The sequence below is a fragment of the Lutra lutra genome, chromosome 12 (assembly GCF_902655055.1).
Source record: "Lutra lutra chromosome 12, mLutLut1.2, whole genome shotgun sequence".
In the NCBI taxonomy this organism is placed as follows: Eukaryota; Metazoa; Chordata; class Mammalia; order Carnivora; family Mustelidae; genus Lutra; species Lutra lutra.
Genome location: NC_062289.1, coordinates 11342159 through 11358702, shown reverse-complemented (window position 1 = coordinate 11358702; position 16544 = coordinate 11342159). Strand labels below are relative to the sequence as shown.

General features: G+C 36.8%; 1 protein-coding gene across 1 annotated transcript in view; it reads left to right on the top strand.

Annotated features, from left to right (window-relative positions):
- Positions 1-4508, top strand: part of CDH7 (cadherin 7) — a 123696-nt gene extending 119188 nt beyond the window's left edge. The window contains exon 12 of the mRNA XM_047698303.1: positions 321-4508. Within this exon, the coding sequence (XP_047554259.1) occupies positions 321-814 (494 nt within the window). The 3' untranslated portion in view covers positions 815-4508. The remainder of the gene's footprint in view (positions 1-320) is intronic.
- The last annotated feature ends 12036 nt before the right edge of the window (positions 4509-16544 follow it).

The window sequence follows — 16544 nt, the reverse complement described above, 5'->3', positions numbered from 1 at the left end:
TAAAGAGCAGGAATAAGTGACTCTTAATCTCACAAAACAAACTGAGGGTTGCTGGGGGGAGGGGGTTGGGAGGGGGGTGGGGTTATGGACATTGGGGAGGGTATGTGCTATGGTGAGTGCTGTGAAGTGTGTAAACCTGGCGATTCGCAGACCTGTACCCCTGGGGATAAAAATATATGTTTATAAAAAGAAAAAAATAAAAATAAAATTAAAAAAAAGAGCAGGAAATCTGTAAGTCAAGGTCATAGACCCAGTTTCACCGTGGTGAGGGGCAGCTGGTGATTTACTGAAACTTTCCCTTTCCTGTCTCCTTGGCTTAGTGTTGATCCTCCTGATCGTCACCATGAGGAGACGGAAAAAAGAGCCTCTCATTTTTGACGAGGAGAGAGACATCAGAGAGAACATCGTGAGGTACGACGACGAAGGGGGCGGAGAGGAAGACACGGAAGCGTTCGACATGGCCGCCCTGAGAAATCTGAACGTCATCAGAGACACCAAGACTCGCAGGGACGTGACTCCAGAAATTCAGTTCTTGAGTCGACCCACTTTTAAAAGCATCCCAGACAATGTCATTTTTCGAGAATTTATCTGGGAAAGACTGAAGGAAGCTGATGTGGATCCCTGTGCTCCCCCGTACGATTCCTTGCAGACGTACGCCTTTGAAGGGAATGGCTCCGTGGCCGAATCCCTCAGCTCCTTGGATTCCATCAGCTCAAACTCTGACCAGAATTATGACTACCTGAGTGACTGGGGGCCTCGCTTTAAACGACTTGCAGATATGTATGGAACCGGCCAGGAGAGTTTGTACTCATAGCCCCGGGACCTTAATTTGAAATGTACTGAAGAAAAAGTAAAAGCAAAAAAAACCACAAAAAACAAACAACAAAAAAACCAACAAAAACAAAAAATAACAAAAAACCCCACTCCGTACAGAAAACAAGAACTCGACTTACTAGAGAAAACTTGTAAATATCTCTCCATTTTTAACTGTTTAGGTTTCTGCCTTGGTGAAGCATAACTTCATTAGACTTATCCAAGGGACTGCACTGACCGCAGACTCTGAGCATTTGAAGGCTTTTTGATAAAACGAAATGCTCAGTGGTTTGTGAATAGATAGCAACTCTCAGATACCTGCAAAGCACCTAACCTCGATGAGGAAGTAGTGGCCTGTGTTGTCCGTGAACCAAGCGTACCCTGTACCTACCTTCACGGTACTGCCCATGAGAAGAACACAACTCGATGAGCCATTGAAAAGTCCTGGAACTTCTTGCGTATCAAAACTTGGGACAAATTTAATTTCCAGTGATGCTTTTAGCTTGCTAGATTATAGAATCCAGCAGCATTTTATTGCTGTTGGGTAACAAATATATTTCATTTAGCAATATATAAATTCTTAGAAAATCCTCCCCAAACCTCCAACACAAGCCAATAAAATGTGATGTAAGGCAACATAAACTGTTGTTTTGCAAAAATAAATTATGAAGTGTTCCAAACAAGAAAAAGGTAAATCATTCTTTAAGTTTGCCGTCATTTTGAGATGCTTGTGTAGGTATGAAAAAAGTTGCTGTCTATTCATTGATGTTGATTATCTCTTCTGATTTATACAGGAGACTATCTTTCCTTTCTTTTTTATTTGACACATGGTGTTCTATTTATTTTGGAGCTCCAATCTCCACTGAATTCAGGTCCATCTGACTGCCTCATAGCATTAAACTCGTCAGAACATGCTGATTTTTCTCCAGTCTGAGCTACATGAAGGAAAGGAAGCATGGAAATGGAGAAAAAAATAGTAGAGCGGTTGAGCTTTGCTGCTGTTCACATCTCAGAGAGGAGCACAGCTACAAGGACGTATAAGTCGTTCATCTGAGCCATTAGAATGTACCAAACAGTGGAATAAAATATTTGTATTTTAGAAAGGTTTCAGAATTGATTTTTTTTTGATGCAAGATTTTTCAAGGTCATAAGTTCTATATGCTCCAAAGATTTTGAGAATTTGTTTTCCCCAGCTTCCTTTACTGTAAACAGATTGAGTAAAAGACCTTTTTTTTTTTTCACTATAGCTTAAACAATGTAATGCTATAAATTTCAAAAATCCATCTTTAAATTCTGATGCTAATTTGTTCCTCAAGAATTAACCAAGCAATGTAGGATTTCTGTACTGGTTTAGATGTGCCAAAATGAAGAGAGCAATTTCCAGTGATCACGTGCTTAAATTTGAGACAGGCTTCTTAGGATAAGAACTTTATGACTATAATATTTCCACCTATCATTTTTTTCCTGGAATAGCACTAGTTTAGTGTACATATATTTCAATAAGAATGGATTTTTTTCTTTCATTTCTCTTTTTAAAAATAATTTATCAGGTTCCTAATAAATCTACAGGTAGTGGACACTGTATAGGAAACGACATTTTAAAAGTGCTTCTTTCTGAAGGACAAACACTGGAATCAGAATATCAATATTTTGATTACATGAGGAGAAACTAGGATTCTGTAAACCTTCAGTTCATCTTTAGAAATAAAGCACGCGAACGTGGCCTTCAGCTTCATCAAACTAAATAATTCAATAAATCTGATTATCTACAAACAGTCCTTTCACTTGAATAAAGTTTTGTAAACATTGTTTCAGGACTAGATAGATATGCCTCTTGATGAATATACACATATATGAAAAACTCCTAACAAAGATTCTGTTCATGACTTTTAGTCACATATGTAAGTTTTTCAAATAAAAAAAAAATACATAGTACACTTACCCAGTTCAATAAAAACAGAGTGTGGTGCAGGAATGATATAGGTGTTAAATCAGCAAGGTGCTGAGAAAACAGTTTTGTAATAATCCCCTTGTCTGCAGGAAGATAAAATACTTTAGTACATTTGGATTATGATGTCAAAACTGCTGATAGTTGCACATATCACTAAATGGAGGTTTGAATGTATTATAGAAAAGAAACATCACATCATTCACCCATTCACCTTGCTTTTTCTTGTTTTCAAGTATATATATATATATATATATATTTTTTTTTTCTTTCACATTTGCCGGTCATAGATTGGGAAAAGAAAAGCTCAGATTTAAATAAAGATTTGAAATTCTTGCATATACCCATTGCTCTTTTATGTGTGAACAATCACATCAATACAGAATAAACTTGCTTCAGTGGCATTTTTTAAAAATGCTTGAGATGGCCGAAAGAATGTCCCTACTTTACATGACATTTATATGAATCACTCTAGCTAAGCCTACTGGTAATAGAAGTGAATTGGTTATTTTTGTTTTCCATTTTCCTCTAAAATCTAATGCTATGTATGATTATCTCCACAGTATGTGAGAGGCACTGGAATAGCTGATTGATAAAATCAATGTTAAACCTAGTTAGGACATTCTCTAAAAACATTTATATAAAAACTTATATCTAGTTACTAAAATTCAGTGGTATCCTGGAACCAGCTAGAACCAGCTCCTAAGAACCAATGACCTACATCTCTTCTCAACCCTCCTTCTAGAGAGATCATTTTGGTGGATTGAAGTTAGCCGTGGGGTAATATTGAGACCACCACGGAAAGCAGCAAACACTCCCTGTTTTTCCTGGAGAGCCAGTTTTTAAATATTTACCAACATTTCACTGCTTGAATTGCTTTATAAAGGAAACCTCATGACAGTAAATATAGTATGACTGAATATCAAATAATGACATGAAAGAAATGTATGCTCTATCCTACTACTAAACATAGATGTATGTGATACTCCCTATTATGAAGTCTTTGGAGCTACAAATACAAAGGCTCCACTTCATTGTGGGAAGTAATGGCTTAATAATTTCCAGGGAAGACAGTAGTATGGGAAGCCAATAAATTTAAATATTTTCCATTTGTCCATCTGGGGCCACCATTAGAAACAAGGTGCACAAAGTAATGCATGTTTTTGCCACTTTAATTTCTTAAAAATGTTTGCATTTTACTTGTTAACTGTCCATGTAAAGGAAGTATGCCCAAGCCCCAGTTCTGAATTATCACTGGATAATTTTAAATCAGCATAAAGACTATGCAAACTAAATCTTACCAAGAACATGGGCATTTGCAGATCAAGCCTAAATTATCATTCTAGATTCACAGATCAATTTCTACGTTAAAGCAATACTCTAAGGTCAGTGGCAGACCAAAATTAAGGAGACAACAAGAAAAGATCACCTCTGTGAAAGCAATGAGTAGATCTTTCTGTAAGCCATTAGATGAAGCTGGTAAACTTCTTCCTTTGACTGGAAGCTCACACTGGAGGCTGACCACAGTGGGGATTAGGTAAATGAAGGACACAGACAGGAAGCAATCATATTTAGGTAAGGATAGCTGCCTTTTCACTCTGCCCTCTGAGGATGTTTTAAATTAAAATTTTAGCTTCATGCACAATTACGTTTACCACACTAATGATGAGCAGGCACTGGCAATTATTCTCATATAAAAAGTGTAGTTCTATAAAATGTGAGTGATATTTGTGCCCAAAGAACTTCCATGTAAACAGACTTGTTACATCCAAATTTAAAATCTGAGGGAGCTTAAAATAAGTTTAAATATATTGCAAGAAGCAAAAGCAATCTAAATATTTTAAAGTTTTTAAGCACTAGCTGTAAATACTAATCTTCAAACTTTCAATTTTGACATCGATTGACTTACAGACTGTTTTAATTAACCTAATTGTTTTTAAATCACTATTCAAAGGTTTATTTACAGGTGATCTAATTAAAGTTGATAATAAGAAAGCTCCAACTTTTAACTCTTTCTGTTCAGGGATGGCTGGAGGCACATACAGTATATATGACAAAAGAGAAGGAAATTCATTTTCGGTTATTATACAGTTTTTTAAAAAATTATCAATAATGTACATTTGTATGTACGGTGGTCTATGAAAGTCTGGTAGGCAAAACTAATGCAGAAATGTTAGCTAATCATCAACATAACCAAAAGAGCAAGAAAGGAGTAATAGCATTTACATTTTGAATATAATTGAAATTGTTCAGAGGAGTGGGATAAGCCCTCAAGAAAAATGGGAGTTATTTGACTCTGATCTGGCAGCCATTGTAAAGTACAATTCTAGGGGCAATGTTTCAAGCAAGAACAAGACAGCCAGTATGTATGGCATTCTGGCACTTTTTCATTGTTATGTCAGCTTGTACAGGCTCAGAGTTAAACTGCAAAAGGTCATGTGCCTGTGTGTGTATGTGTGTGTCTGTGATGGGAAGGCATTGGAAAATATGTCCGAAGCAACATTAAAAAAAAAAAAAAAAGAACTGGTCCAAAATTATCTTATGAATGCCAATATATTATTGTCCTTTGGCAAATTATGGATAAGCCATAAGACCAGACTCTCTGATATTGACTGAAGGGAGAAATATTTTATTTGCTTTAAAATTTTAATTTAAGGAGAAGAATTTTGGTATTAAGGGGAAAGCATTTAGCTGAACTATCTAAATAATTGTGTCGTTTTTTTATTGTGTAGATGTGATCTCACTGTTCTCACAGACTATGGAGTTTGAATTATTTATTATGGAATGTCACTGAGCTTTGGCCTTGACTCTCAGTGTGGTTACTACGAAGTAGCCCTGCTCTGTGGTTATAAAATCTGGGTCATAAGCCAGTTCTAGCACATTTTTGCTATGCCCTGGATGCCATTCTAATTCTCTGAGCCTTTATATCTTCATGATTAAAACTGAGTTAATTACTAACCTGTTGTAGAGGCTTGTGCGCTGATTAAGTGAAAGTGCTGTGTAAACTGTAAAATGCTGTAAAAAATGTAAGGCTTTATTATGGAAAATTATGGAAATTATATAATAAGGTTGATTATATGTATTGTTATATGGTAAACACAGATAATTTCTGTTTCTGGAAATGTGCATTAAGGAAAAAAAAACATGCAATTAGTGTCCTAAACTGGGAAAGAATTTCCAGAGACAATTGGCATAATTGAGTGAAGCCACTACTCAAAAACATTCAGTTTTATGAGGTCTTTAAATATTGGGGTCTAATTCAAACCAGTTCAGTCACTATTCAGAATTAAGGATATCAGACGCTTGAGGGATTATAAGTAAGGAACAACTATTTCCCACTCCTGATCCTGACTGAGTGGAAGATGAAGGTCTTTAGTTGATCCCAGCCTCGTTACAGAAAACAAATATGTGGGAGCCGAGGAGATCTGTTGTAAGACAATAATGAATGTTAGTTAAGAAATCTTCCAGACATCGGAGGAAATAGACCAGAGGAACTAGAGTGTGACTCTAGGGAGTTCAAAGTTTTTGTCAGTCATGGGTGGCATATGTATAATTAACAATTTATAGATTTCAAGGAACTAAGTACAATAATATTGACTTAACATGAAAACTATCCTGTACTCTTGTTTTGATGACTTCAAAGTACTTCCAATATCTTACAGTAGCTTACTTTAGCCTTTTATAAATGAAGATGCCATCAGAGATTAAAAAGTAATATAGATAGGATACTATTGCTTTGTCAGTGATATCTACTCATAAAATGAGTATTAATAAACTTTCTACTCAACTTTAGATATTAGTTATCTGATTATTTGAAGCTCATCTGAACAATTATAAACAAATACAGTAATAGCTATGTAATTATTGAGAATGTTGAGAAGTATAGCATACTCATACTCAAAGACATTAACTCTTACATTTTTATCGCATTAATTCATGAAAGAATGCTAATAGTTTTTATTTTTATAAGCTGTAAAAATGATATGCTTCACCCCTGTTTCATGCTGTATTTTTTTGTTAGTAAACACTATTTTTTTAATACCAAGATCTGACATATGCAGTATGCTAAATGTGTGATCAATACTTCAAAAGTAATCTTTTTAAAACAGATCAGATCACTATACAGCACTTGCATTTTACCTGTAATGATTTTAAGGGCAAAAATTGAAAAGGAAAAAGAGCTTACTATACAAATTTAATATATATTATGTTTCAAGTTGCATATATATATTGAGTATTATAGCATATGCACACACACACACAATCTGAGGCTAAATGCTAACCTGAAACTTTTAACATTTTTTTAAAGATAATTATGGCTACTAGATGCAATCTCTAAAATCAAATTACATGAGAATGCTGAAAAATGCTACTGCATATTTGTAAAGCTGTTCTTTACTATAGATTCCAGAATTTTTTTGCAAAAGTTAGATAAATGAGCGATTTGTATAAGTAAAATATACAGCATAACTTTCAATGAAACTGTTAGTGCATCTTTAAGAGGCCCTATTATATTAAAAAGAATTGGATCCTTTTTTTCTGCAATGTTTTTACTTAAACAAGAGTCACTTGAATAAATTGACATAAAATAGTTTTTAAAATGCTAATTCAATTAACTATAAAAATCAATTTTGAAAATGTAGTTCCATTTAGCCTTGGAAATGAGACATCAAGTAAAACCTTGAGGTCTGAATGTATGTCAGAACCTGAAGAGATGATTTTTCTTCAACTCAAGCACTGCCTTCCAGGCAGCTAGTCTGCTAGAGTACTAACTATTTTAGTTTTTTTGTTTGTTTTTATCAAATAAAGCAAAGTACTATTTCATAACTATACAAGCAAATGACTGTATACAAAGGGCACAATGAACGCAAATTAATTTGGGAAGCCAGCCAGTGATAATATGAGAGCTCAGTTTACTGTCATGATTTCTTGATGTGTGCTTTGTTGTGTTTAAAAATATTAAGAACCTTGTTGCAAATTAATTTATTGCAGAATAAAATAATTTCCCAAATTCTTGATAAAACACCTGAGACTTGAAATGGCTAGTTCTTTAGTCCTCATTCTCAACTGTGATGCTAATACTAAGTTGGCTTCCAATCTGGATCTCCTGAACACTTGGTACAGAAAATGAATTCTGTTGTAATTAATGTTCAATGTTTTCTTCTAAGTGACTGATTTTTATGCAAAATTATCTTAATAAAAATGTTCCATTGACATGTCACTTTAAGTTTCAGAAAAATCAAATTTAATATGTGATTTCAATTTTCTCATAAGCCTGTGCACTGCCATAGGAAGGTGTTGTTATACCTTTTTCGAAGGCAAAAAATTGAAACTCGGAACAATTATAATTTGTTCAAGGAGACAAGTGGAGTAAGTGGTAGAAAAGAAAAAAAAATTTACCTGTTATATTTTCTATTATCGTAGACTTTCAAAAAAAAAATGATGTTCAGGTTTGGGAGGATAAGAAGACAATTGAAACTCATTTCAAAATTAAGCTCTTTGATCTTAATTAAGCTTTAGTTTCCTTACAAAGAGTGGAAGACTACTTTATTCTTATAAAGAAAGAAAGAAAGAAAGAAAGAAAGAAAGAAAGAAAGAAAGAAAGGAAGGAAGGAAGGAAGGAAGAAAGAAAGAAATCCTAACTGGGAAAATGGCATTAAATTATGTTTCAAAGTGGTAAGAAAAAAAATATTTACATTGCCAGTAATCCCACACTTCAACACTATGTTCCAGTTCATCACCTGTTATCTCTCTGAGGGGTCCATTGTCTCAAGAATGTACAATACCATAGCAATGTGGCAAAATAAATATTCTGAGGGTCATCCTCTCTGTAGATTTCTCTACATTTTACTGCATTGTTATCTCTTGGGAGCGTAAGGAAAATCCTGAAAAGTCCTATAATTTTATAAAAAAGAAAAAAAAAGTTAAAAAAAAAAAAAAGCTGATTACCATGAAGATGAATTGTAAATAGGGCCACTGAAATTGCCCTGGGACAGCTGTTAACACAATGCTGAGCTCATGGAGACAATGTGGCAGCTGCATTAAGCCAGCACCCACAGGGGTGTTAACATCATTTGAGGCCAGCTGAGCCCCTAGTTCCCAGATGATTTTCAATCAAATATGAATGAACAATTAAAAATCACCAGATACAGGGGATGAGCCATCATGAATGACAAATTTCACAGAAACTCCCAAGAACTTCAGATTACACTAATTATCAAAAATATAGAAAGAGCTAGGCATAAAATATTAAAGGAAATCAATAAAACATGAATAAAGACCTTGCCAGTGATGGAGGTGTGCTTGCAAAGGAACAAAATTGTACAACTCTATGTGAATAATATATTACCTTGAAGCTAGAAAACAGATGGGGTACATATAGCATTTGATACTGCATGAGAGAGACTCAGTAAACTAAAAGATAAATCAGAAGAAATTACCTTGGTTGTGGCATAGAGAGAAGAAAAAAAAGCTATGATCTATAAAAGCATAAGGGATGAGGATAAAATTGTGAAGGTCCATCATGCCTTTACCCATTGTGATCTGTTATTCAGACTTCCAGCACAAAGTTCAATTGCCTTTTTTAACTCCCATCTTTAAACGATGGTTAACTTTGCCAGAGGCCTCCTGTGCCCTTGACTTTACAGCAAGCTGTACACATTCTGCCTTTCACAGTTTGATTTATTCAGCTCAGTGATCCATTTAACAAATATTGTTACAAATGAAGTCTGAATTCCAGTGAAAATAAATTGTGTACATCCATCAAAACTTGGGGGCATACCTAGGAAAAGTGAACAGGTTGCCTTAGCAATTTGAATTAAAGCCAGGTAATTAAAAATAGGCTCTGTATTTTATCTTTTCTTTCAAGAGCGTCTGGATGATTTCATCTGTGGCTACTGAAGATCAGAGTGCAACCTTATGTCTTTCCTCTGATAGAGGGAGCTTGTTTGGACAGAAGGATGCAACATAATAAGGATATAAGTGGCATAAATACAGATGGTTGTTATTTTGTTTCCAGGTACTCTTTCCTGCCCCACTTGGCCTCCAGAAATCTTTTCATCAATGTGTTCTACAGCAAGAAAACACAGCCAGTTGAAGATTAAGTCATTCTTCAGCTCTCAGGTGATATGTCAGTTACTAATTTCGCCCTGTACCATGTCTAGGGGGCCATAGATGTATTTATTTATATATTTCATAAATATAATTGAGCCATGCTCTGCCATTTCACATTTGGGAATAAAGTGGATTCTCTCAGTGCTCTTTCCAGGTAAAAATGGCTGTTACTTTTTTTTTTTTTTTTTTTTCTTTTGAGCATCAAAAAAGGGTCAGAGGTGAGTTGTGGTATTCTAAACTTGGTCTCATAAGAAACAAGGTCAGGATTTTATGACAGGCACAGGTCTTGTAACCTTTGTATTTGAAGGCACTTATTTCCCTCACCAGAGAAAATAAATTAATAAAACTTAGTCTTTTAGTTCCTGGTGGGATAGTGGAATATACATGCATCTATGATCATGTGGAAGAAACCAAAGAAAAGTCTCTTTCGTATAAGCCTAAAAATGGGACACATTCACTTTCCTTTCTCTGAAACTTAGCTAATATCTAGGCTCTAAAATGAAGAGAATTAGTGAAATAGTGTATAAAAATAAAAGATGAAAGTACTTCTTTTTCTTAATATGCATTATGTTATTACTTTCACTATACATAATTATATCGGGGAGGCTTAAATCACATGAATGTTTCTTAAGAAACATATTTGTAGAGGAGGACCAAGATGGCAGAGAATAGGAGACCCTGTTTCAACTGGTCCCCTAAATGAGCTAAATATCTACAAGAACACTCTGAACACCCATGAAATCAGCCTGAGATGTAGGATTATACACTTTTGGATTTCTGTGGGGGCAGAAGACATCAGTGGAGAGCTAAGGCAGAGTGGGGACACTCTGACTGGTATCAAGGGATAAACAGAAGGGGGAGGGAGCCACCAGAAGTGACCCACTGGAAAGTAATACCCCAATATGAAAGTGCCCTGTTGGAGACCACCATTAACTTGGAGTCTGGTTAAAAGCACTCAAAAAGAGCAAAAGATCTTAAGGGGCAACTGGTGGAAACATGCAGTCATAGGCAGGGGTCTAAGCCCACATTCCCAGAATAGCCACCACTGGTGACAACCCGTGCCAGAGAAAGTATGGCAGAGCTTCCTGTCTGTGGTCCCTGAGCCTGTGGCTTTCTGCTGCTTGCACCACTGCTCAAGGAAGCGCACTCTCTCTTCTGCCCACACCTGAGAGAGCCTGGTGTGGGTGCCAGCCACTGGTCTCTAGGCCTGCAGCCTTCACAACCAGCCAAGGGTCTGAATGCTCCCACCCCATCCTGAGAGAACCCAGCATGATTTCTGGTTGGAATCCCTCCACGGCAGCCTTCTGCAAACTGCACAACCTTGGGGTCTGACCGCACCCAGCAGGGACTGGACTCTGGACAGCAGTCCCAGCAAGGACAGCCACCAGAAGTGGGCTCCCTGAACCAATATTGTTTGTGGCTTTAGTGGCATGGGGATGCAGAGACAAGTGGGGCCCTGGGTAACCACTGAGATGGTGGCTGGGGTGCTCACTGCCCCCAGGTGCTAATCGCCCCTGGGAGGCTGTGCTGGTCAGTGGAGTTTGCAGAGGGGAAGTCTGCATGTTCTGGACCACCCAGAGGGGAGCAGACAGAGGCTTGTCTCTCAGGCGGAGGACTGGGTGCAGACAGTTTGCTTTCCACTGAACCTCTGAAAAGCCATGAAAAGCTGCCGAAGAACAAAAGTTTCCAGAGAACAAAAGTCTGAAAGACCAGTGTCCACAGAGCCCAGCCCCTTGATACCCAGGGCGGCCCCTTGATACCCAGGGTGACTGGACTCAATTGACTCAAGACTGATGAGAAAACAATGCAGCAGTCCCCACCCCCAGAAGGCAAGCCAAAAGAATGAGAGGACAACCACCACAGGGTCCCCATAAAACCATTAAACCCCAACATCAGGAGAAAACAATATTTTAAGCTCACTGTACTTCCCCAAAATCTGTATATTTCAGAGACACAATGTTTTTTTCTTAAATTTGTTCTCACGATTCTTGTTCTTTTAATTTTTTTAAACTCCTTACCATTACAATTAGGTTTAATACAACATATTCTATAATAACTTTTTAACTTAAACTTTCTTCATACATATACATAAACTTTTTCATTTTTCTTTTAATAATCATATACATATAAGCTTCAAGGTAATAGTTTTTCCCTATTCAATACTACCCCTATATATAAACCAGTTTTAATTTCTCTTTATCTCTGGAAAGTTGAGTCCTTTAACAAAGATATCAAGATACACCCAGGAAGAACCAAAATAACCTTCCTTGCCCACATTGAGGATTTATAAGCACCCTCCCATTTTATTCTTCTGTAAGTGTTTCTGTGTATTTGCTTTTGTTCTGGTATTACATAAATCTTAATCTTTGGGTTCATTTTGGATGGGTTCTTTTTTTTCTTCTTGTCATTTACTTTTTTTTTTTTTTTTAAAGATTTTATTTATTTGTCAGAGAGAGAGAGGAGAGCGAGCGAGCACAGGCAGACAGAATGGCAGGCAGAGGGAGAAGCAGGCTCCCCGCCAAGCAAGGAGCCCGATGTGGGACTCGATCCCAGGACGCTGGGATCATGACCTGAGCCGAAGGCAGCTGCTTAACCAACTGAGCCACCCAGGCGTCCCTGTCATTTACTTTTGTTGGTCTTTTCTTTGTTTTTGTTTATATACCTTATAAATCTTTCTTTGGGGGCTCATTTTGGCTGGGTGTTCTCTGTTTTTTTTTTCCCTCTTTCTCTCTCCTTTTTTTCCCTTTCTTTTTCTTGGTGTCTTCAGATTACTCCAAAACGTTCCAGGGTGAACCTTACCTGGATCATGGTTGATATATTCAGCCATATGTCCTCAACCACCTCTCACCAAAATGACTAGGAGGAGGGACACCCACAGAGGAAATACTCAAAGTCTGTGCCCTCTCCCACAGATCTATTGGATATGGACATAAACAGTATGTTGGAAAGGGAATTCAAGGTAACAATTATCCAGGCAATGGCTAGGTTGGAGAAAACCATTAGTGACAACATAGACTCTCTAAGGGCAGAAGTGATGGCCCACCTGGCAAAAGTTAAGAATGCTATCAATAAGAATTAATCTAATCTAAATACTATAACAGCCAGGGTAACCAAGGCAGAAGATACAATTAGTGATCTAAAGAACACAAAGAGAAAAAAGATCAGGAGGAGGCCTGAAACAAACAGCTTAGAAGCCATGAAAACAGAATTAGGGAAATAAATGATGCCATGAAATGTTCCAACGTCAGAATTATTGTGATCACTGAGGGGGGGTGGAGAAAGAGAGAAGACAAGAAGATAGAGTTGAACAAATTCTGGATGGAAATTTCCCCAATCTGGGGAATTGAACAAGTGTTCATGTCCTAGAGGCAGAAGTCACCCCCCAAGATCAACAAATCTAGAAAGACCTCCAGACACTTGACTGTGAAATTCACAAATCATTATTTTAGACAAGAGGTCTTAAGGGCAGCTAGGGGGAAGAGACTCCTTATGTACAGAGGAAAATCCATCAGAATAAGGTCAGACCAGTCTAAAAAAAGCTGGTAAACCAAAAAGGGCTGGCAAGATATATTCATGGCACTAAATGAGAAGAACATGCAGCCAAGAATACATTATCCAGCAAGGTTGACATTCAAAATGGATGGTGAGATAAAGAGCTTCAAAGACTGGCAAGGTTTAAAAAACTATGTGACCACCAAGCTGGCATTACAAGAAATATTAATGGGGGTTCTATAAAAGAAGAAAGAACCCAAGAGTGATGTAGAACAGAAATTTACAGAGACAATCTATAGAAACAAGGACTTCACAGGCAACATGATATCAATAAAAACATATCTTTCAATAATCGCTAAATGGGAACAGGCTAAATGCTCCCATAAAACAGCACAGGGTTGCAGACTGGACAAATTACAGGACCCGTCCATATGTTGTCTACAAAAGACACATTTGGAACCTAAAGATACATCCAGACTGGTGAAGGGATGAAGAACCATCTTCCATGCCAATGGGCCTCAAAAGAAACCTGGGGTAGGATTCTCATATCAGATAATGAGATTTTAAGCTAAGGACTGTAGTCAGAGATACAGAAGGAAACTTCATCATTCTTAAAGAATCTATCCACCAAGAAGATTTAACAATTGTAAATATTTATGTTCCCAATACAGGATAAGCCAGCTGTTAATCAAAATAGTCATATTGATATTAATATGTTAATTGTAGGGGATCTTAATACACCACTAATAGACAGATCATCCAAGCAGAAAATCAATAAAGAAACAAGACCTTTGAATGACATATTGGACCAGATGGGCTTCACAGATATATACAGAACATTCCACCCTAAAAACAGAATATTCACTCTTCTCGAGCACACATGGAACTTTCTCCAAAATAGACCTCACACTGGGTCACAAATCAGGGCTTAACTGATACCAAGAGATTGAGATTATTCCCTGCATATTCTCAGACCACAATTCTTTGAAACTGGAACTCAACCATAAGAAAAAGTTTGGAAGGAATTCAAACACTTGGAAGCTAAAGACCAACATGCTCAAGAATGTTTGGATCAATCAGGTTTCAAAGAAGAACTTAAACAATTCATGGAAACCAATGTGAATGAAGCCACATCAGTCTAAAACCTATGGGATATGGCAAAGGCAGTCTTTTAAGGAGGGAATACATAGCAATCCAAGCCTCGCTCAAAAAAAAAAAAAAAAAAAAAAAAAAAAACCCTGAAAAATCCCAAAACACCACTCTCTTTACACCTTAAAGAACGGGAAAATCAACAGTAAATGAAGACAACCTCATGCACAAGAAGGGAAATAATCAGAAATAGAGCAGAGATCAATGAGTTAGAAACTAGAGATACAGTAGAACACATCAACAAAACTAGAAGCTGGTTCTTTGAAAGAATCAATAAGATCAATAAACCACTGGCCACACTAATCCAAAAGAAAGCAGAGAGGACCCAAATTAATAAAATTATGAACGAAAGGGGAGAGATCACAACTAACGCCAAGGAAATAGAAAAATCATCAGAAATTATTATCAACAGTTATATGCCAATAGGTTAAGCAACCTAGAAGAAATAGATGCATTCCTGGAAACCTAAAAACTTCCAAGACTGAACCAGGAAGAAATTGACAACCTGAATAGACCAATATCTAGTAACAAGATTAAAGCAGTGATCAAAAACCTGCCAAAAAACAAGAGCCTAGGACCTGATGGATTCCCTGGGGAATTCTACCAAACATTCAAAGAAAAATAATACCTATTCTCCTGAAGCTCTTTCAAAAAATAGAAACAGAAAGGAAACTTCCAGACTCTTTCTGTGAAGCCAGCATTACCCAGATCCCCAAGCCAGACAAAGACCCCATCAAAAAGGAGAATTTCAGACCAATATCCCTGATGAAGATGGATGTCAAGATTCTCAATAAGATCTTAGCTAATAGAATCCAAAAGTACATTAAAAAGATTCACCACCTTGACCAGGTGGGATTTATCCCTGGGTGGCAAGCTGTTTCAACATTCACAAATCAATCAATGTGACAGAACAAATCAATAAGAGAAGAGAGAAGAACCACATGGTCTTCTCAATTGATACAGAAAAAGCATTTGTCAGAATAAAGCATCCATTCCTGATTAAAATGATTCAAAGTATATAGATAGAGGGAACATTCCTCAACCTCATAATATCTATCTATGAAAAAGCCACAGCGAATAATATTCTCAATGAGGAAAAGCTGACAGTCTTCCCTTTGAGATCAGGAACACGAGAAGGATGCCCACCCTCGCCTCTGTTGTTCAACAGAGTACTAGAAGTCCTAGCAACAACAATCAGACAACAAAAAGGAATAAAAGGTATTCAAATTGGCAATGAAGAAGTCAAATTCTCTCTCCTCACAGATGACATGATATTTTATATGGAAAATCCAAAGACTCCATGCCCAAACTACTAGAACTCATACAGCAAGTCAGTAATGTGGCAGAGTACAAAATCAATGCACAGAAATCAGTTGCTTTCTTATACACTAACAATGAAAATATAGAAAGGGAAATGAGAGAATTCATTCCATTTACTATAGCACCAAAAACCATAAGATGCCTGGGAATAAACCTAACAAAAGAGGTAAAGGATCTGTACTCAAAGAACTACAGAACACGCATGAAAGAAATTGAAGAAGACACAAAAAGATGGAAAAGCATTCCATACTCATGGATCAGAAGAACAAACATTGTTAAAATGCCTATACTGCCTAGAGCAATCTATGCTTTCAATGAATCCTGATCAAAATTCCACCAGCATTTTTCAAAGTGCTGGAACAAACAATCCTAAAATTTGTATGGAACCAGAAAATACCCCGAATTGCTAAGGAAATGTTGAAAAAGAAAAACAAAACTGGGGCATCACGTTGCCTGATTTCAAGCTTTACTACAAATCTGTGATCACCAAGACAGCATGGTACTGGCACAAAATCAGACACATAGACCAGTGGAACAGAGTAGACAGCCCAGATATGGACCTGCTGCTCTAAGGTCAAATAATCTTTGACAAAGCAGGAAAAAAATATATAGTGGAAAAAAGACAGTCTCTTCGAAAAATAGTGGTGGGAAAATAGGACAGCTATGTATTGGAGAACGAAACATGACCATTCTCTCACACCATACACAA